This window comes from Mustela nivalis, assembly GCF_964662115.1.
Source record: "Mustela nivalis genome assembly, chromosome: 18".
Taxonomy (NCBI): Eukaryota; Metazoa; Chordata; class Mammalia; order Carnivora; family Mustelidae; genus Mustela; species Mustela nivalis.
In genome coordinates this window covers 35,566,735-35,588,998 of record NC_139037.1, presented here as the reverse complement: position 1 = coordinate 35,588,998, position 22,264 = coordinate 35,566,735, and the positions used below count along the sequence as shown (strand labels likewise).

The 22,264-nt window shown below is 38.4% G+C and overlaps 1 protein-coding gene across 2 annotated transcripts in view; it reads right to left on the bottom strand.

The window, feature by feature from the left end:
• SHCBP1 (SHC binding and spindle associated 1) overlaps positions 1 to 22,030 on the bottom strand; it is a 29,946-nt gene extending 7,916 nt beyond the window's left edge. The window contains exons 1-10 of one of the 2 annotated variants that reach the window (XM_082711015.1): positions 21,834 to 22,030; positions 18,451 to 18,618; positions 18,161 to 18,276; positions 16,272 to 16,480; positions 11,155 to 11,247; positions 7,942 to 8,175; positions 7,683 to 7,851; positions 7,262 to 7,382; positions 3,772 to 3,903; positions 3,013 to 3,131 (exon numbers count right to left, since the gene is read on the bottom strand). In XM_082711015.1, the coding sequence (XP_082567141.1) occupies positions 3,013 to 3,131; positions 3,772 to 3,903; positions 7,262 to 7,382; positions 7,683 to 7,851; positions 7,942 to 8,175; positions 11,155 to 11,247; positions 16,272 to 16,480; positions 18,161 to 18,276; positions 18,451 to 18,618; positions 21,834 to 21,942 (1,470 nt within the window). In that variant the 5' untranslated portion in view covers positions 21,943 to 22,030. Of the gene's footprint in view, positions 1 to 3,012; positions 3,132 to 3,771; positions 3,904 to 7,261; positions 7,383 to 7,682; positions 7,852 to 7,941; positions 8,176 to 11,154; positions 11,248 to 16,271; positions 16,481 to 18,160; positions 18,277 to 18,450; positions 18,619 to 21,773 lie in introns of both variants that reach the window. The other variant, XM_082711014.1, reaches the window with a different exon arrangement.
• Positions 22,031 to 22,264: the final 234 nt, after the last annotated feature.

Here is a 22,264-nt window from a genome sequence, read left to right as displayed (position 1 = left end):
TGCTCAGTGGGGAGCCTGCTTCCTCCTCTCTCTCTGCCTACTTGTGACCTCTGTCTGTCAAATAAATAAATAAAGTCTTTTTTAAAAAAATCTTTTTTTCTAAAACTTTCACTGAAATACAAAGCAACTAAAATACCTGAAACAATTTTGGAAAAGACAAATAAAGTGGGAGGAATGACTCAATCAGATTTTAAGACTTTACAATAGCAGGTATTGGTGGAGGGACAACTACACAGATTAGCAGAACAGAACAGGGACCACAAAAATGAGCCCACACAAATTTCCCAGATGATTTTTGACAAAGGTGCAAACCGATTTATTGGAGGAAGGACAACCTTTTCAAGAAATGATGTGGTTACAATTGGACATCTATGGGCAAATAAATAAATCTTAACCTAAAACTCACATTTATACCAAAATTTACTCAAAAATGGATCATGACCTTAAGTGTAAAATATAAACTATAAAATTTTTAGGAAAAAAAATAAGAGAAAATCTTTGAGATCTAAGGCTGGGCAAAGAGTTCTTACACTTAACACCAAAAGCACTAGCCATAAATGGAAAAAGTGATATCTTATACTTCATCAAAATTTAAGACTTTGCTCTATAAAAGCCCATGTGAAGAAAATGAAAAGACAAGCTATAGACTAGCATAAACATCTGCAGGGATATCTACCTGGGTGGCTTAGTTGGATAAGCATTCAACCCTTGATTTTGGCTTAGGTCATGATCTGAGGGCCATGGCATCAAGCCCCAAGTAGGGTTCTGAGCTGGACATGGTGCCATGGCTGGACTTGAGATTCTCTCCCTCTCCCTCTGCCCCTCCCGCCCTGCCTATTCACAGATGTGTGTGCATGTTCTTTCTCTCTCTCTCAAAAAAAAAAAATCTGCAATCCAAATACCCATTAGAGTACTAGTATCTAATATAAAAAGAACTCTCTGGGCACCTGGGTGGCTCAGTGGGTTAAAGCCTCTGCTTTTGGCTCAGGTTGTGATCCCAGGGTCCAGGGATCGAGCCCTGCGTTGGCCTCTCTACTCATCGGGGAGCCTGCTTCCCCCTCTCCTCTCTGCCTGCCTCTTTGCCTACTTGTGATTTCTCTCTGTCAAATAAATAACTAAAATCTTTAAAATAAAAAAAAAAAAAAGACCTCTCAAAACTCCAGTTAAAAAGAACAAACAATCCAGTTAGAAAGTGGGAAGAAGTCACAAACAGACATTTCACTGAAGAGAAGGATGGCAAGTAAGCATATGAAAAAATGTTTCACATAACTAACCACTAGGTAAATGCAAATTAAAACCGTACACCTATAAGGGCGCCTGGGTGGCTCAGTAGGTTAAGCAGCTGCCTTCAGCTCAGGTCACAATCCCAAGGTGCTGGGATTGAGCCCCACATTGGGCTCCCTGCTCAGCAGAGAGCCTGCTTCTCCTTCTCCCTCTGCCTGCTGCTCTGCCCACTTGTGCTCATTCATTCTCTCTGTCAACTAAATTAAATCTTTAAAAAATAAATAAAATTAAATAAAATTTAAAAACCATACACTTATCAGAATGGCTAAAAATACCAAATGATGGTGAGGATATGGAGCAACTGTATCACCCAAACATCACTGATGGGAATGTAAAATGATATAAGTACTCAGGAAAAGTCTGGCCATGTCTTTAAAAAAAAAAAAGTAAACATGCAGCTACCATGTGTCCTACAACTGCCCTCCTGGGCATTTACTCCAGAGAAATAAAGTATTCACATAGTAACCTGTATGCAAATGTTTACTGCAGCTTTATTTACAATAGCCAAAACCTGGAAACAACCCAGATACCCTTCAACAGGTAAACAGTTAAATAAACTGCAAGAACCATATGCTGGGGAGTCCCTGGGTGGCTCAGTGGGTTAAGCCTCTGCCTTCAGCTCAGGTCATGATCTCGAGGTCCTGGGATCGAGCCCCGCATCAGGCTCTCTGCTCAGCGGGGAGCCTGCTTCCCCTTCTCTCTCTCTCTGCCTGTCTCTCTGCCTAGTTGTGATCTTTGTCGTCAAGGGATAAAATCTTTAAAAAAAAAAAAAAAAAGAACCATATGCTGGAATACTACTCAGCAATAAAAAAAAAAGAATAAACAATTGGTACCTACAACTTGGATCAAGTTCCAGAGAATTGTACTGAGTGAAAAAAGCCAATCCCAGAAGGTCATGATTTACAGTTACATAACATTCTTGAAATGGTGAAATAATAGAAATGGAGAAGAGAATGATTAAAGAAGTCTAAAGGAGAAGCAAGTGGATGCCAGTCCCAAAAGGTAATATGCAGGATCCTTAGAGTGATGGGAATACTCCACTTGACTGAATAGACGTTATCCTGCTGTGCGATTGTACTACAGTTTTGCAAGATGTTAAAATAACAGAATATACCTGATCATAGTCAAAAGGCCAAGAAGCAATAGTAGTAACAGAATACAATGCAGGGATTTCTCTGTATTACTTCTTACAACATTTTATCTCAGCAATTCTCTCAAAATAAAAAGTCTGATTAAAAAAGCAAAAGCAGGGCACCTGGGTGGCTCAGTGGGTTAAGCCACTGCCTTCAGCTCAGGTCATGATCTCAGGGTCCTGGGATCGAGTGCTGCATCGGGCTCTCTGCTCTACAGGGAGCCTGCTTCCTCCTCTCCCTCCCTCTGCCTGCCTGTCTGCCTACTTGTGATCTCTGTCTGTCAAATAAATAAATAAAATCTTTAAAAAAATAAAAAATAAATAAAATAAAAAGCAAAAGCAACTAAACTTCAATTGCTATAAAATCATTTATAAAGTTAACAAATGTGAAGGGTCTAAAATTCTGTTAGCACAGAATAACTGAGATTTCCTATTTTTCTTCCTTATACAACTGAACCTGGCTGACTTAATACCTAAAACTGTCTGAACCTCTTTGAAGAAAGAGAACGGGAGTATGCATTTACATCTTTACATCTTGGTCCCACATTTTGTTTACATATTTAGAACTTAAACCTAAACTGCTTCCTCAATCCTACCTTGGCACCATATAAATCCGAGTTCTTCATTAAAAATTCTGCTGATGTTCGCACTGTGACTCCTGTGGTTTCACACTGCAGCACACAATTTTCCAACGTGGTCTTACCACGGTGAATGACTAGGATGAAAACATGCAGTCAAATGCTTTAAGTAATGTGTGTTTTCCAATATTAGAAATGGTCTAGAGGTGACATTAGGTGGTCTAAATATTTCTCTAGCTACCACTTAAACTTTGATACTAGAATTACGAACTCATATTTTATAAAATAATGACTAAAATTTAAAAGCAACATTCTTAAAAATGATTGATCTCAGAAATGCAAAATCAAGTTAAAAATCACTTTTCATTACCAAAAAAAGTATCAGAAAGTAACTTTCATGAGTAACTTGGAAGGGAAAAGAAAAGGAGACCCAACTTAAGATTCTAGAAAACCAGTACCAGCACAATGTGAATAGAACTGCACTGAGTCTAGGGCTAAATCGAATACAAAGAACACAGACCACAATATTGGAATGTTTAAAAGGGGGGAAAAAAAAAGAGCACAAGGAAATCAATATTAAACTAACAAATTTTTAAGAATAGGCTGAACTATTTTTTACTTGAGAGTAACTTCCTAAGTCATCATGTTATGTACATAAATAATTAATCAGCCTTTTACATACTCAAAAGTGGTTTGTTAAACTGCATCTTCTAGAAAAAGTAAAGTTTTCTTTTAAAACCTGGAACAAAATAATACAGGAAATATTCAGATACTTACTCAAGATTCCTTCTACAGCATCATGCTGGATAAATTTTATCCCTGAGATTTTAATATCTACACCTGTACAATCCACAAAAGTATCTCCTTTGCCCCTCTTTTCTATCACAATATCATCTGGTAGACCATACCCTAAGGAAGAGAACAAGAGCATTTAAGATGAGTGAGGGGAAATGTCTACACTAAAATTGCTACAATAGATTTCTCTATTTCAAATGGCTCCAAATAATATGAGACCAGTCAACCAAGTTGCATTAAATAAAATCTAATCATCTCCCTACATTTCTTGTTTAATTTAAACTAGGGTATATAATTTTTAATAATAACAATTCCTCAATTTGCCCCCATATCAGGAAGACTACCCTATCAACCATCTCAGACCAGCTCAGCACTAAATTCACCTACAAAACTGCTATATAAAAATAAATAATCCTAAATATAGCTGGTTCAAAAGCTTTAAAGCACTTAACCCTTATAAATTTTTTCCCAACTCTGAAATTCTATTATTTCTAATATAAATTAGGTTTAAAAAAAACCTAAGCATTTCTCAAGATTTTCTAATTTTAGTGTTCTTTTTTCCTTTATTTTTTCTTATTTTTAAATTGTATATGGTGACTAACAGAACACAATAATTTTAGTATTCTCTTAAACAGAACAACTTCCAATCTAATAAACTTAAAACCATTTTAATTATTGAAGAAATAGGTCTACCTTGTGAACCAATAAAAAACACTGGATCTCTACAAATCCCAAACTAATAATACAGGCCAGACCTCTGAAAGGGCTTACAAAAAACTGAAGTATCAGAAAACCAGAGAAGTTGCCTGACTTTTATCATAAAACAAAAGCACATAAACAAAGCTGTAAGAAATAACTCTCATTGTCTAAGATGAGCCTTTACTTGAGTAAATGAAAGCAGTCACCACATCAAAAGACACAGACAAGATTTCAGGGACACTGGAGAAGAATCCTAGAGTACTCCATACTTGGGAATGCTGCCAATGGTAGACTGGATGATTGGATTTTGAGTATCTTTTTTTCCTGATTCTTTTTGTCTGTAGTTGGAACATTTTCTATAATAACCATTGTTTTTATTTTTATCACAACAAAATAAAAAATAGTAAAATAATTGTCATATTGAGAAAAAACAGACTATTGCATAAACATACTACATATTCTGAGTAGGGTTTTTAAGATTTTATTTATTTATTTAACTGACAGCGAGAGAGAGAGAGAGAGAGAGAGAGAGAGAATGGTAACACAAGTGGGGGAGTGGGAGAGGAAGAAGTAGGCTTCCTGCTTCGATGCTTTGCTGGGTCCCAGGACCCTAGGATCATGACCCCAGCCAAAGGCAGATGCTTAATGACTGAGCCACCCAGGCGCCCTATTCTTAGTAGTTTTAAAACATAAAACCATCACTTAAGTGAAGGTATGTTCTAAACAAGAAAGAAAAACACTATATATAAGCCTATATATAAACCCTACTATAAGTACTAGTAACATTTTTAATGTTAGGTATTCAATTATATATCTCCTGTGGTAAGTGTTAGCTATAGATAAGAAAAGATATCAGATAACCTTTAATCTTACTCATGAACAAGTACTCCATAAATTCACACAAGAGATATCATAGGATTTCCCAAATTCTCAGAAATGCCCTCTGTCAGTAAATCTACTAAACTTTACACTCAACTATCAGAATTCTATTTGATTATTTATTACACTTTGACAATTTCATTATTAATACCCTCACCAATCTCGGAAGAACTCTTATCCACCATAAAATCTATAATATCAATGTTATTTTCACTATGCCAAAAAATAAAGTGTTTTTATTGCAGTGATTTATCCTGCAGATGTGTTATTTATACACACACATCTATTATATATCAAATATTGGAGAGGAGAAAGAACAAAAATTACATACATAAAACAAAAAAGGGGGTGAGGTGATGTACTAGTGAACAGCAGGAAATTAAACTCCTAGCCTTGTTTCCATTAAGAAGTTTTGACAAGATAAAGATAAAGAACATAGCTTAAGTAGTTTGTGAACAGCTGCACAAGTCCCAAAATGATAAACGATTTTTTGCATTACAAGCTTTATTGCTAACTTGAAGCTCTTTTGGTAAATAGTTGAACAGGTGCATCTAAATTTGACACGTTATGGAAATACACAGGACCAAGATGAACAATTGTAAAGTAACCTAAATTTAGGAATCTCTCTAAATGTACAATACGATGATGCCTGCTAAAAAGTTATTTTTAATAGAATCCTTCAACATAAATGTCCTCAAAAGTACACTTTGGTCAAGATACGTAGAATTTGACATTCAGCAAACTTTTAATTTTCTTTCCCCCTGGAGAGAGAGCACAAGAGCACAAGTTGGAGAAGGGCAGAGGGAGAGGAGAGAAGCAGACTCCCCGCAGAACGTGAAGCCCATAGCTGGGTTTGATCCCAAGACCTGAGATCATGACCTGAGCCAAAACCAAGATTCAAATGCTCAACTGACTGAACCACCTTTAAAAGTCCCTCAGCAAGCTTTTAAAGATTTAATAAGGGCACCTGGGTGGCTCAGTTGGGCATCTGCCTTCAGTTCAGGTCATTGTCCCGGAGTCCCAGGATGGAATCCCAGAATGGAGTTCCTGCTGGGCAGGGATTCTTTTTCCCTATCTGCCCCTCCTCCTGATGGTGCTCACTCTCTCTCACAGTCTCTCTCAAATAAATAAATCTTGGAAAAATAAAATTAAAAGTAATTTAAAATAAAAATAAAGAGTAAGATAAAAGATTTTTGGTCCACTTTCAAGTTGGACCTATACCTATGCAAAAATATGTTAAATTTAAAAACAAAAAACCGGGGCGCCTGGGTGGCTCGGTGGGTAAGCCGCTGCCTTCGGCTCAGGTCATGATCTCAGGGTCCTGGGATCGAGTCCCGCATCGGGCTCTCTGCTCAGCAGGAGCCTGCTTCCTCCTCTCTCTCTCTCTGCCTGCCTCTCTGCCTACTTGTGATCTCTCTCTGTCAAATAAATAAATAAAATCTTTAAAAAAAAAAATAAAAAAATAAAAAAAATAAAAATAAAAATAAAAACAAAAAACCATGCATCAACATATCCATAACATATAAGAAATAAGAGTAAGCAGTTAATAAAAATACTAAACTTTAAAAAAATATTGCTAGGAAAAATTTTTATTCTAGAAATGATATTTCCTCTCCATGAACCACCTACAATCTGGAAAATATGTTTCTTCCTAATGGTCTTTTTTTCTCTATATGCTTATTTTCCCAACACATACAAATAATCATACCTCAAGTTGCTCAAACATTGAGTCAATCCCCCATATACTTTGAAAACTCTTAATATTTTAGGGAAACTCATTTGAAATCAAATGGATTAAATCATATTCTCGGAGCTTCAGCAAGCTCCAAGTGACTTACTGTTTTCTTAAGCATATCATGCAAAAGAGTTTGGTTGCATGATATTCCAGACTCACCTTCCAGCTCAATGGAATCAGCAATGGAGAATGTACCATGTACTGTGTAATGGCCAGGACAAACAATCACAGTATCACCTTCATAGCAGGCATTTATAGCAGACAACGGATCACTATGGAACTAGAAAACAAAAACAGATTGCAAATATACACCCCCCAAAATGGCAACCTACATATCACTCTAGGTACCCTCATGCTTCACTTTATAAAGGGAGCCAAAACTACATACTTAAGTATCTCCTCATGATCAACACATGCTTGGTAAGTTCCTAATGCTGATGACAGATAGGGCTCTCACTACTACCCATTTCACCAAAGAATAGTTCTGGTAAGCTCCTGTAAATGCTTTGTAGAATTCAGGAAAACCTTGGAGTGAATTCAAGGAAAAAAAAGCTACCTCAGGCAAAAAAACTCCTTTTACCTGAATTTCTGTTTCCTCCTTACAAGGCTCCTGACAAAGCCTGTCCCTGAGCAGAGACTGCAGCAGACCAGTCATCATGGTGGAGGAGACCACATGCATCACCTTCTGACCATTTGGACGAATGCCCTTTGCTTGGATATTCGAATTCTTCTGATAACCGAACACATATCTTAGAGAAACCAACAGACCTGTCAGTTCTTAGTAAGACAGCTGGTTAGAAAAGATGCCAACTAACTAGGAATAACAAAGACACACATACCTCAACAAAGGATTCTCAATGAGTTTTAGCTTTTGTTTCAGCTGTTCAATCTCTGAATATAATTTTAACCCTTCAACCATGGAGATGTTTTCCTGCTCGGAATCAGAGTTACAATTTGACAAACTGCTTCTCAGATTTAAAAATGTCCGGTAACTCTCCTCACATTGGGACAACAGATTGCGGTAATCAACAACAAGTCCTGAAGGAACTCGGTCTTCGAGGATATCATAATGCCTGAAAGTTTAAAAGCAAATTAAAATCCACTGTCTTTCTGACACATTTTCCTATCATTAAAACAGCCCATTTAGTCCTCAAAGACCAGGAAGAAATAAAGCATTTTATCATACATAACTCAGGTACATGTAAAGTCTTTCTGAATAGCACTCTATTATAAGTGGAAGCTATTTAAAGTTTTAAGGACCACTTTGTTAAAGTCACTAATGTTTCTTGCTTTGGGGAGTTGCTGGGTTTTGTCCTTAGATTTGTGCTTTAGAAACACTGAGAGTTCATGTTTTATCATTTGTATCATTATTTAATAAAAAATTATGTTCTCATATATTAGACTCAAAATCTTAATAAGCAGATGTCAGGCAACAATCTGGGAGTATGGGGCAGGGTGGGGAGGGAAGTATCCTAATAGTATTCATAATAATTTTGAAGATTACCATATTTATAGGATCAAAAATTAAAAATGATTTAAGCATTGGCTTTAGTCCTTCCTCACATTTAAAGCACTACAACACAAAATTATGCTGAATATTCCCTCAGGAAGATTATTACAGTATGTTTCAAAATTGTAAGGCTTTGAGAGTTGCAGAAAAAAATATATAAAGCTGCCATTACTAAACTAGAAAGTGATTAAAACAAAATAACCTTGTATTGGACAACCTTATTGGCACTTAAAATTTATTATTAGTTTATATACCTTCTCAAACATATAGATAGAACAAAAAGTATTTCTAGATGGAATATAATAATTTATTAACGTAGTACAATCACGTTAACAGATGTGAAATTAATGGATTTGAAAATAAACTGCAATATTCTTGTCATTACCTATAGTTTTAAATAATTGCTTCATTTCTCGTTAAAAGTTTATTGACTAGCTATGCCTGAGGCCAGAGTTTTTCAACCTTGACTGCATATTAGAATCACTGGAGAGCTTTTAAAAATACAAATGCTTAGGTCCCCATTCAGACCAATTAAATTGATCTCTAGAAGTAGAGAGGTTTTTTTTTTAAGTTCCTTGGGGATTCTAATGCGCAGTCAAGGCTGAAAACTATTGCCTTAGATGATGTTTTTTCAACTTAGTCATGCTCTAAATAAGATGGGGGGAAAAAACAGAACTACATCCTAAACAAATTTACATGAAATTACAGTTAACATTCAAACAGTATTTAAAATGAATAAAAAATAATTTTTTTCCACTTTTCAACTAAATGAATTAGGTGAAGCTTGAAAAGCATGGATTTTGTCTGCTTTGGTTAATCCATACTCATTTAAAGATATTCTAGAAATCCACTCTGCAAACAAAAAATTGGGAACCAAACCACTGACTGCTTGATCAAGTCTATTAAGTTATGAAGATTAAGACTCAAATTTTAAAATAAGTTTCTTAGCATTTCCAATATCCATGCCAATCAGCTTATTTCTCTTCATTAAAGTGATACTTTGTGGTCTAAAAGCAATGAACCAACACCTGTGTCTCAGACACAGCTTTGAAGCACAGCGTTTTGAATTAAAAAGGGAAAAACATATACCTCACAGTGCAAAATCAAGACAATATGGTTTGATTCCCTTTAAATCCTGCCTGTTGATAACAGTACACCTATCTTTGCCCAGGGACCTTTTATAAAGAGTCTGCCTACATTTGATAACATTCCAGTTTCCCTACCAAGTACCATAGTTTCTTCTCCAAAACTGAAAACAATTCCTCCCTTATGCTTTCCCATCTGCCAGTGATGTACAAAGTATATATATAAATCATTTCTTGTTGTTTAAACATGTAAAGCTGTCAAATCAGAATACATTCCTTTCCAAGATCAATTTGCTAGATACACAATACTCACCTACGATTACATTTCACTTCAGTCAAAACCAATCATTGCTTTCTAAGGCCAAGTATACCAAAACTAGAAAATATGCAAGCTTATTGAAATCCTGGCATTTTATTGAATACACTATGGGAAAATAGGAAATGCACAATGGAAAAATTGGAAAGGCTAAATAAAAATTATACATAATTCTAATGGTAGAACCATTAACCAGACTTTTCACATTTCTTGTTTTTTTTTTTTTTAACTTCTTATTTACTATATAAACCAAGAGAAACTTACTAAATCTAACTGGGTTCCACAAAAATGTAATGGGTTACTGCCTTATCTTATGTAACCAAATCATCTTTCACACAGGAAAAAAAAAATTACCTTCTACAAAATCTTTTTGAGTGCCAGTTCTAATTTTATTCTTATAGCAGCACTGCCCTTAAATTACCACTTATGAATACAAGAAAAATTACCTAGTCTTAGAGTACCATCTAGTGGAAATGTGAATGCCACATTTAACAAAATCAGTGTAAAACAATTACTTGGGTTGCACCATTAAACTAGGGTTTTTTGTAACGTAAGCATTTTTCCCTATTAAAATATGACAATTAGAAAAAGAATGTGTTTCACTATTTAGGATATTTTTATGCACCACCAATATTAACTGTTTCATATTTTCATCCATTTGTCAAATAGGATTCAAGGACAAGAACTTGACAAAACACCCTGAAATAATTCTGTTAGTTTAACCTAGTATGTTTTACTATAGGAATTTAGAATAAGGCCAAATATTTTTTAAAGTTCTCTTTTAAAAAATTAAAACAAAAGAAGTCTTCTATAATTCAACTAATTTCACTATTTTTCAAACAACTGTCTTTGAATTTAACACAGAGAGGTTTTTTTTTTAACACCTCAGCTCAACTGAGTTTTATTTTATAAAAGTTAGCCCTTTAACTTCAGTGTCCCTGAACTCTGCTGTTACTCACTTTATAAACTAAAAGTAGGTTTCTCTGCACTTGCACAAGTTTCATTTAATAACTTTTTAATGGGTTATACTATTTGTATGGTGGCCTGTTCTGTGTGTGGGCCCCTGAAGTATATATACACCAGATGGGTAAAATTAAACCAGGGCAGCTATTTTTCCAACACGTACAGGTCACTAACTTACAATCTCAATCGAGGTTCAACACATCGGACAAAATAATCATACTCATCCTCCTCTTCTTCATCCCAGCTCCTCCAAATGTTTTGATAGAAAAACCTGAAATACAAATTCAAATCATTCAAATTTAATCACTGGCTCGGTGTTAGGGTTCTGGAGGTGTGCAAGCTAGACTAAATCGAAACAAATGTATCAGCTACAATGGAGAAAGCTGCATAAATGCTAGATTTCAGTCATGAGTCATAGAACTTCTATGGATTGGCCAAAGAAATTTTTCTGTAATACTGGTTCCATTATGATCTTTAATTAGAACTATTTATTGGGGTGCCTGGGTGGCTCAGTTTGTGGAATATCTGCCTTCAGCTCAGATCATGATCCTGGAGTCCTGGGATAGAGCCCCAGGTCGACTGAGTGGGGCATCTGCTTCTCCCTCTCTCTCTATCCCTCCCCCCACCAGCTCATGTTCTAAATAAATAAAATCAAAAAAAGAGAAAAGTTTTATTGACCATCTATAATTGGGTGGATGGTAGTGCCATTTGTTAAGACAGAAAAGACTTGGAGAGAAACAGGTTTAGGTTAAAAACAGAGTTGTTTTCTCCATGTTTGAATTGAGATGCCTATCTGACCTCCAAGTGGATGATGTCAAGAGTAAAGATGAATATAACAAACCCAGAGCCCGAGGGAAAGGTCAGGGCTAAAGATATAAATCTGGGAGTTGTCAGCTTACTGATGGCATTAAAGCAACAGATGAGATCATCTAGGGAAATAATATAAGGCAGCAGTTCTCAAAGCCAGCTACCTGTTAGAGCCGTCTTGGAAGCTTTTAAAAATTGGTTCTCAAACCTATTCTAGACCAATAAATCAGAATCTTTGGGGGAGTGTGGGAGGTAGATATAGAATCTAATTTTTTTAAACCTATCCAAGTAATCAACAAATTTTTATTATGGAAAATTTCAAACATATACAAGAGCAAACAGTACCATGAATACCATGATACTATGATGAAGCTGCATCACCCAGCTTCAACAATGATCCACGCATAGGCAATCTTATTTCATCTCTACCTTACCTACTCACTTCTTTGCTCCCCACACCCACCATGCCGACACTGGATTACTTTAAAGCAAATGTCAAACATGTAATATCATTCACAAATTTTAGTATGTAGCTCTAAAATAAATCTTTATATCAAGAAAAAAGTTAAAATTCTTTAATATCCAAACATCCAGTTAGTGTTGAATTTTCCCTGTTTGTCTCTTCTGCTATTGTTGCTATTGTTTTATCATTGGCTTGTTCAAATAAGGATCCAAACAAGGGTCAGCCACTGCGCTTAACTAAATCACTTTTATTCTATAAATTATCCTTTCCTCCTTTTCTCCTTGCAATTTATTTAAGTTTTCCACACTCTAAATTTTATTGATTCCATCTTCATGGGGTCATCTAACATGTTCTTCTGTTTCTTTCACTTCTGGTAAACAGTAAGATCTAAAGACTTGATCAGCTTTAGGAAAGTTTGTTTGTTTGTTTGTTTGTTTGTTTTTTGTGGCAAGGATACTTAAAAGGAGACACAATGTACTTCCATTAGGAAGTATATGACACCTGGTCATCTCTTCTGATAATGAGGTTAAGAAACCAGTGGATTCAGTTTTGTCAGCCTGATCCATCCACTATAAAGTTCCCTATGAGTTTTCAACCAATGGTTGTAGCAGCCAATCATGATTATTGCCTAGAAACTTTATTTATTACAGGTTGTAAATATTGATATTCTGATCCTATCATTCTTTCCTCATGTATTAGTTGGAATACTCTTATAAAAAACAATTCCCAGGTGATTCTAATGTGCTTCCAAGGCTGATTAAATAGAGGGAAGGGTAGCTAGCCTAGGATGGATCCCTGGGTAACTCCAACATTTTAAAGTTTTGAGCAAGAGCCAAGATGACTAAGAAGATGGGAGGAGAGTGTGTTAAGAAGATGGGAGTGACCAAGTAACTAGAATGTGACCAAGAGGGAAAGCAAGAGGAGATCAGAGAAGAGATGATGGGGAAGGAGAACAAGGAGGACTTTGATGACCTCAAGCACAGCTTCAGTGATGCTGTGGGGCAGAAGCATTACTGAAATGCCACGAAGTGCAGACTGAGACTACACAAAACTCTGCCAGGAAGTTCTGCTGTGAAAAGGAGCAGTGAAAATGAAGCCATCTCTTAATCTTTATAGATTAGACTGCTAGTCTCTTCAGCCTCTAGAGTCATCTTTTTATGTTGTTGTTTGGCTTTTTTTTTTCTTTCTTTCTTTTTTAAGAAGGAGAGAGAGTGAACAAGAGCAGGGGAAAGAAGGAGGAGACTGCCAGCCAATCAGAGGGCCCGATGCAGGGGTCCATATCAGGACCCTGGCCATGGACCGAAGGCAGAGGCTTAAAAGACTGTGCCCCCTCTAGAGTCATCTTAAAGAAAAAAAAAAAAAAAAAAGGAACCTGAGCATGCCTTTACTCAGTAAAAAAAAAAAACCTGCTGGTTCCTACCCCCAGAATGAAGTTCAAAATCCTGAGTGTGGAGGTATTCCATGGGTTCACAATCTGGCTCTAGAGCACCTCTCTTAACTTCAGACCTCTTTTATGCAAACTCCCATTTCAGAAGCTCTTTCAAGCCTCCATGCGACATGCTGGCAGGCTGTCCACCTTCTCCACCTGGTGATCTTATACTTACATTTTAAGACCCCCTCAAGTAGTAAGCTCACCAGTACTGTACTGGACATTCATACATCATTCACATCTGCACCTCCTCTGGTGTTTATTCTCTCAAGAGAGAAACCTTGACTTCTGCCATATCCACTCATCATCTCCGCATCCCCCAGCTCTACTCTACCACCAGGTCCCAGCCATCCAACCTTCTCAGGAAGCCTCCATGTGTCCTCTCCATACCCCATTCTAGTCCACTCTCTTGTCCCTAACCTGGGCTTCCTAGTCCATCTCCCTGCATTTGTTTTCCAAAATACAAAGTTGATCTTATTCACCTTTGTATAAAAACATTTTGATGCTTCCCCAGTGCTCTTAAAGACAAAAATGACTAACCTGCTGGCAAAGCCCTACATCTTCTAACTCTTAACAACCTCTAAGCTGGTTTCCTAAGCCTCCTCCATTACTGTCTGTTCCAGCCACACTGGCCTTTCAGCACCTTAAATTCATTCAGCTCACGAACCTGTTCCCTCCCTACCTCTGCCACAGCCCCTTTCACCTAGCCAATATTTCAGATCCAAGTCCAAATGCCATCTCCTCAAGAGACAACCATGTAATTGCCACCTAACCTAGCCTTAGGACCTACCTCTTCACTGCACTCGTTGCAGTTTCCAATCACATATGCACTTCTGTGTGATTAGGATTCATCTCCCACCTCTAGATTGACAGTCCCTGGTGATGGTGATTGTATCAGCTTCATGCTCCAGTCACATCTACCCCTCAACTCAGGACCCAGCACTTGAATATTCATTGAGTAAACAAATGAGAACCTGCATAATTTGAACTTTTCTGGGCATTAACCAGAATCTGAGCCCTCAAAATGAAGAATAAATTTGCCAGGCTCACCTTCAAATAATACCATTACTAATTCTAAATACTAGTCTTTCTACCAACTTCAATACCCCTAGAGATTAGCTCCCTGATTCTTAATTTCCTAAACTCATCAATTATCCCTTTACCTTCAAATGCTTCAATTGAAAGATTTTTTTCAAGTGAGATAAACATAAGAGAATTAATTATATTGGTTCTGGACAGAGGCCAGTTCTTTAGATTTATACTGCTAGGCCTAATGCTGAACATATAGGGTTAAAATTTCTTGGGTACAATTAGAAATTTTCCAGAACATCTTGGAAGCAGGGCCTGAGATACCCTGCTTCTTTGTAAAGCATTCAAATTAAGCTCAGCAAAACCAGGTTAACTCACTAATGGTACAAAAACTGAAAACTACAAGACACTAAGCCACACTAGTTCATAGAGAGTTCTCTAGGAAATCTCCCAGTTCCCAGAGAAATAGAAGTCCATTTTTAAATAGATAAAAGTCAGCCTTCCTTAGTGAATATACTTATAACACAGAAGATCCAAAAGAAGTACCTGTACCAGGAAATACATGACAAAAGATCTATCTGATGATCGTTATCAAAGGGGAGGTGATGGGGGGATGGGTGAAATAGATGATGAGAGCTAAGGAGTGCTCCCTTGATGGACACAGGGTAATGTATGGAACTGCTGAATCACTATATTGTATACCTGGAACTAATATAACACTGTATATTACCTATACTGTAATTAAAATTAAAAAAAAAAAAAGAGTATACTGTTTAATCCAGGTAGGAGCTTTCCTCCTCACTGAAAGGACAAGATGAGCACATGTTCAAGTGGAAATCAAGTATGCCAAAAAAGGTTGAAAGGCATGAACATATCCCCTAAGGATACTGGAAATGACCTGAGAAGAAACCTTCTTTGGCCAGATACATTCTCGAGAAACAGGGGCGCCTTGGTGGCTTTGTGGGTTAAAGCTTCTGTCTTCAGCTCAGGCCCTGATCTCAGGATCCTGGGATTGAGCCCCCCATCTGGCTCTCTGCTCAGTGGGGAGTCTGCTTCCTCCTCTCTCTCTGCCTACTTGTGATCTCTACCTGGCAAATAAATTTTTTTTTAAATCTTGAAAAAATATATATATGTCTTGTCAGTGCATAAGACATGGTGTACCACCTCCTTCACTTTCTCTTCTTTCCTCATATTCAAGTACATCAACCATAAGCCTTAGCATCCAGAACTTTTAAGGGTTTCTAAACATATGCAAATCAAACAAAGAATCTCCTATCTTTTGTTAACATTTGGGGATACTGAATGAAAGCCACACAGGAATTCTTTGTATTTTTTTTTTCAACTTTTCTGTAAGTCTGAAATTATCTCAAATGAAAATTTAAAATGCTTTTTAAATCTTTTTAATTTAAAAAAGATCCCCCTATCTTTGAATATTTTAAAATACTGCCATGACCAAATTTACAGTATGAGTTTTAAATCTGGGTATATAACACAAACTAGAATTACTGCATTTCATCCATAGTTTCTGGCGACAAGATTATTTTTATCAACTCTCCTCTCTTCCTACCTGACATGCTCAATTGCAAGGGCTGTCTGGTCAAATATTCCAGAATCATCAAACACCACCCACAGCTCCTGCAGGGGCAACCGATGTTCCTTCAGATCGAGGAGCTCATTCATACATTCCAAGGTAAAAGAGCTCACTTGAGATTCACAGAGGTATGGGTCTGCAAGCCTCACCACTGCCTTCAAGGCTGCAAAGTCCACATCTGTGACCTGAAATTTAAAATAATGTGACTTACATGGAAATCAAAATTAAGATACATACAAAACACTACTAATAGCCTGATTTTATTATGCAGGTAATGGGAACAGGGAGCCTTCCTCCATAATATAGAAAATAAACAAGAAAGGCCTGGCTCTTACCCAAATGGAGCTTACACTGTAATTGAGACAAACAAACAAGATGGTGATGAGCATGTGACAAAGTATAACAAACAGGGGTAGTGGTCTGGTTTTGCTGGGATGGTCAGAGTCACTTCTTAGCTGTGATGTACAGGATGAAAGGGAAGCAGCCATCTGAAGAGCAGGAAGGTAAAGAGGCCCTGTGGCAGAGAAAAACTTGGCTGCTGGAGCAGCAGAGAGGCAGTATTTTTTGCTGGAACGGAAGGAAAGAAATGGGCGGGGGAGGGCACCAGGCGATGAGGGGAGAGAAAAGGGCAAAGAGAGGAAGACAGAAATGGCATTAAAAGGAGCTTGGATTTCGTATTCTCTAGACAATGAAAAACCACAAAGCCAACACCATGGCTTTGGTAAATGCAACGCATTAGAGATTTTAAGCAGAAGAATGATACATTTCTCTCTCTCTCTCTCTTTTTTTTTTTTTTTTGACACATTTCTCTTTTAAAACAATGACTTTGGGGTTGCCTGGGTGGCTCAGTGGGTTAAGCCTCTGCCTTTGGCTCAGGTCAGGATCTCAGAGTCCTGGGATCGAGTCCCACATGGGGCTCTCTGCTCAGTGGAGAGCTTGCTTCCCCCTCTCTCTCTCCCTGCCTCTCTGCCTGCTTGTGATCTCTCTCTCTGTGTCAAATAAATAAATAAAATCTTAAGAAAAAAAAAATGACTTTGACAACTTTGGGAGAGTGGATCAGGGTGGAGGTTGAGGGTTGAACATGTATGGAGGACACGACCAATGACAACACTATTATAACCAAATTAATAGGCCTTTCCTGCCACCAAACATATTAACATAATACAAAACTTAAGTCACCAGAAACAGCTGCAACCCACTGCCTCATCCATAATCACTGCAGTAAATGATGTCATTTTCTCAAAGCGCTGCAGCAACAACTTGTATTCTCACTCCCTGGTTTAACATTTTAGGTTAACAGGGTTTTCTGTGGTCCAGTTAACAAACACTGAGAAAAATTCACAGCTGTAATTAGAGTGCAAATTTAGTGTAAAAGGCCCAGTCAGTTGAAAAATAAGATCATTTTTACTTTTGACAATGGGACACATTATCAAGAGATTAACCACATATCTACAAATTTGTTAGGCAAAAAATAGGCCAGTTTTAAAAAGCCTGTTTGGTTTGAGCTACTTAATGGGCTACAACTAAGAAGGTAAAAAATTAATTGAAACTCCGTTGACTTCATAATGAGGTCTCTTTATTTTTTAAATGGTCTCAAATACCTCCTCCACTTCATAGGTTTATAATCCATTCTCCTTGTCAAAGGACACTGGAACTTTAACCACCTCAATTCCCCGAGTAGCTCCTCCTTGGCTGCCTTTAAAATTTGCGGAACACTTCATACACCGTGACAATTAGATGTGAAAAACATGCTATTTTCAATCAGCTCATAAACTTTAATTAAAAATAAGCACTTTGGCTCTAACAGTCTGAAGGAAAGTGCTTTAAGCTAGAGACAAATGTCTTAACAACAGAATTAAATTTACCTCAACCAGCACCTCAAACACATTAGTGTGCCAGACTGCCCGCCATCCAGATGGTTCAAGGACCTTCTCCAAGAACTCAGCTGTGAATTCTCTTACTTCAGAGGCCTTGCAGTCAGCTACAAACAAATTAAACACAATAAGAATTGAGACTGCATAAAGCAGAGAAAAGTTAGTAAATCCATTTTCTCAGAACTAACTGGCAATCTGGAGACTGAAATCTACCTGTAAACTGAAAACATTAAAAGCAGCAAAACAAAAAACAAACAAACAGCAACAACAAACCTACTCACCTAAAATGTAATCTTGATAAGCTCTGAATCGCTCATAGAACAAAAGTTGACTTGTCTGGAATATTTCTGGAAAATGAGTCTTTCCTTCAAGCACAAAACTTGGTAAACTAGAACCTGGCTTATCATGATTGCTGCAATCACTGCATGAATCTTCATCTGGGAACAGAGCTAAAAGAACAAAAATAAGCAGGTTTAACCATCCTAGACACTTCCAGTGCTTACAGACTTCTCAGAAATTCTAAACAAAATACAAATAAGGATTTGGATGTGATGTTTTATTTACCTTTATCACCATCAAAAGAAATCAGTTTTCCAAACTTGAAAATATCTCAAAATCCAAGTTCTACTTTGAAACAATAAGAACTTAAAATCTTTCATAGGTTAAGTCTTTGTTGTTCTGTGAAGTTTTTCAGGAAGGCAGAGAAAAAAAGGTTTTTTGATTCACTGGCTATCACTAAAAATCTCCTTCAAAGGATAAAGTTATGATTCTTACTATAGCTACCAACTTCCAATGGTCAAATAGCTTACAGTTATTTTTTTCCCCAAAACAATTCCATAAAGTCGCATTAAAGTTAGGAGCTGGTTTCCTATATTCCTTCACAAATGAGCTGAAGCAGCCCTTCATTTTCTGCAATATCAGTCTGTCAATGGTCCCTCAATAAACAGGGATGAGAGATGCTTAATAATGCATAAGGTTTACTTCGCTAAAGGTACTTTACTAAAGGTTCCTCCTCACCAATTTCAGTGACTGTGTCTAAAGAAAGGATTAGAAAATGCTAATCACATTAGGTTTGGGCTGTATGTAATTATGTTTCATAAGGCATGATTTGATCAGTGGCATATCTAATTCTGTATAATATAATGTTTCTAATAGACAAAACAACTACTAAATAAACAATGCTGAGGGTAACATTTAAGCTGGCAAAATAGTTTCCACAGGTTGTTTCAGGGAGAATATCTGAGACTGTTATTAACAGCAATCTTTCTCTCAACCACACCCCAGCCCACTGCCCGCTGCTCCTCATATTTTCTCCTTCCTTCGAATCTTTGCCTCTACTCAGGCTACCAGAACTACTTGATCCCACAAATGACCCATAGTGTACTCAAGTCTACTGCTCACTTGCCAAAGCACATGAGCCTCAGAAAACATCAATACCTCACTGCTGTGTGGCAATCTCTCTGTGCCTCAGCTTCCTCTCCTATAAAGTGAAGATGAAGATAGCATGCCTGTTTCAATTCATTAATTCAATAAATTATCTGTCAATCACTTACCCATCAAATAGTATATATAAATGTTTATTAGAGGAATAATGCCTTCCCTTCCCACCCATTGGGATAGTTTTTATCAAAAACAATAAGAAGGGGTGCCTGGGTGGCTCAGTGGATTAAAACCTCTGCCTTCGGCTCCGGTCATGATCTCAGGGTCCTGGGATGGAGCCCCACATCGGGCTCTCTGCTCAGCAGGGAGCCTGCTTCCTCCTCTCTCTCTGCCTGCCTCTCTGCCTACTTGTGATCTCTGTCAAATAAATAAATAAAATCTTAAAAAAAAAATAAGAAAAGCTATCAAGGAAACAAGTGTTGGTGAGGATGTGGATAAATAGGAACTCTTATACACTGCTGTAGGCAACAAAAATGGTACAGGGCTATGGAGAACAAACAGTATAGTGGTCCCTCAAAAATTTAAAAATAGAATTACCAGAAGACCCAGCAATTCCACTTCTGAGTATATATCCAGAAGAACTGAAAGCGGGATCTCCAAAACATATTTCTACGCCCATGTTCATAAAAGCATTATTCGCAATGGCTAAAAGGTGGGAGCCACCCAAGCGTCCATCAATGGTTGAATGGATAAGCAAAAGGTGATATCTCTATACAAAGGAATATTTTTCAACCTTACAAAAGAAGGAAATGCTGACACCTGCTACACAATGGATGAACCCTGAGGACATGATGCTAAATGAAATAAGCCAGTCACGGGAAGACAAATACTGTATGAATTCACTGACATGAGGTACTCACCGTACTCAAAGTCATAGAGACAGAAAGTACAATGCTGGCAGCCAGGAGCTGAGAGAGGGGAGGATGGGGAGTTATTGTCTAATGGGTACAGAGTTTCAATTTACAAGAAGACGAGTTATGTGGATGGAAGGTGGTGATAGCTGCACAACAGTGTGAATATATTAAACATCACTGAAGGGGCACCTGGGTGGCTCCGTGGGGTAAAGCCTCTGCCTTCTGCTCAGGTCATGATCCCAGGGTCCTGGGATTGAGCCCCACATCGGGCTCTCTGCTCAGCAGGGAGCCTGCTGCCTCCTCTCTCTCTGCCTGCCTCTCTGCCTACTTGTGATCTCTGTCAAATAAATAAATATTTTTTTTTAAAAAAATCACTGAACTATACAGTTAAAAATGATTAAGATGGTATAAGATGGTAAACTTTATATGTATTTCTACACAATATAAAAAAGCAAAGACTACCTGACTTCGCCACAATTCTTTACAGCCACTTTGCAAGTACCACTTTTCACACATTATTTCCATTCATCTTCCCCATTCTGTAGGACCACTGGCTCTGTTTTCCACATAGGAAAACTGAGGCCAAGTGATTTTTGCCGGTTCACAAGAGGGATCAGCAGTGGAATTAAATCACAGGTATGTTTTCTCCCTTTGCCAGGACTCTCTCCACTACATAACCCAACTGAAAATGTTAAAGGAAAAGTCTGAAGAGCTTAAAACATCAGGAAAGAAAATCCTAACGTTCTCTCCATAAAGAGGTACACAGCACTGAAAATTGCACTTGGGCTCTATTTTTAGACTCTGCCGCCCCCTGGCTCCCTTCACTTTGGGCGTGTCAGCTGCCGTCAGTGCTCGGGGCCGCTACCGAGGCCAAGAGTTTACTATCTTCTCTTTGGGGAAAGGATTCATGAGCTCCTCCGAGATTGAGATGAAAAAGAGGAGACGTCTCTCCACAGATGAACGCAAAAAATAATAATAATAATAATAATAATAAAATAAATAAAAACAATCCGGAAGCCCACCCAGACATCCCTGCTGGGAATTCCTGAGCGGGCCCAACCCCTTTCAGTGTCAAGGAAGCTGAAGCCCGATGGGGCGAGGAGAAGGGGAGAGGCCCAGGGTACCTCCCGACCTTGACGTTCTGAGGAGGGGTCGGTGCCTCTCACAGTCACCGCCGCCACCCTGGCCAGCCGCTCCGGAAGGCCTGTGAGACCCAGGCGCCCTCGGAGGGTCCCGACTGCCCCAAGCCACCGCGGACACGGTCGGCTGCTAGGAGGCGGCTCCTCCGGCCTGACAAGACGGGTGCTCACCTTTCTCCAGAGGCGCCGGCTCCTCCTCGACCGCCCAGTCCTGACAAGACGGGTGCTCACCTTTCTCCAGAGGCGCCGGCTCCTCCTCGACCGCCCAGCCCGTGCGCTCCTGCTGCGCTGTCATGGCCTGCGACCCTAGCCCGTCACTCGCCAGCGATCCGTCCGCCATTTCAAATTTCCGCGGGCAGCCGCCTACCTCGGGAACAAAGTGACGCAGACGCTCCTGACTGGATGGTGGGCCGAGGCGCTCAGGCCAATTAAAGGAAAGCGTACGTTGCCCCATTTCCGAACGAGCTCCGCCCTCTCCCGCCGCCTCTCATCGGGTAACAGCGCCTTTGCGCCACCTACTGGCCGGACGAACCGCTGCTGTTCTCGCCCAAGCTCTTGGTTTTTTTGTTTGCTGTGTTTAACATGGACAAAATTGAACTTGGAACAGAATCTGGGATGACTTCTGAAACACTACCAAGCCATGCCTGGAAATGGGTGTTAGC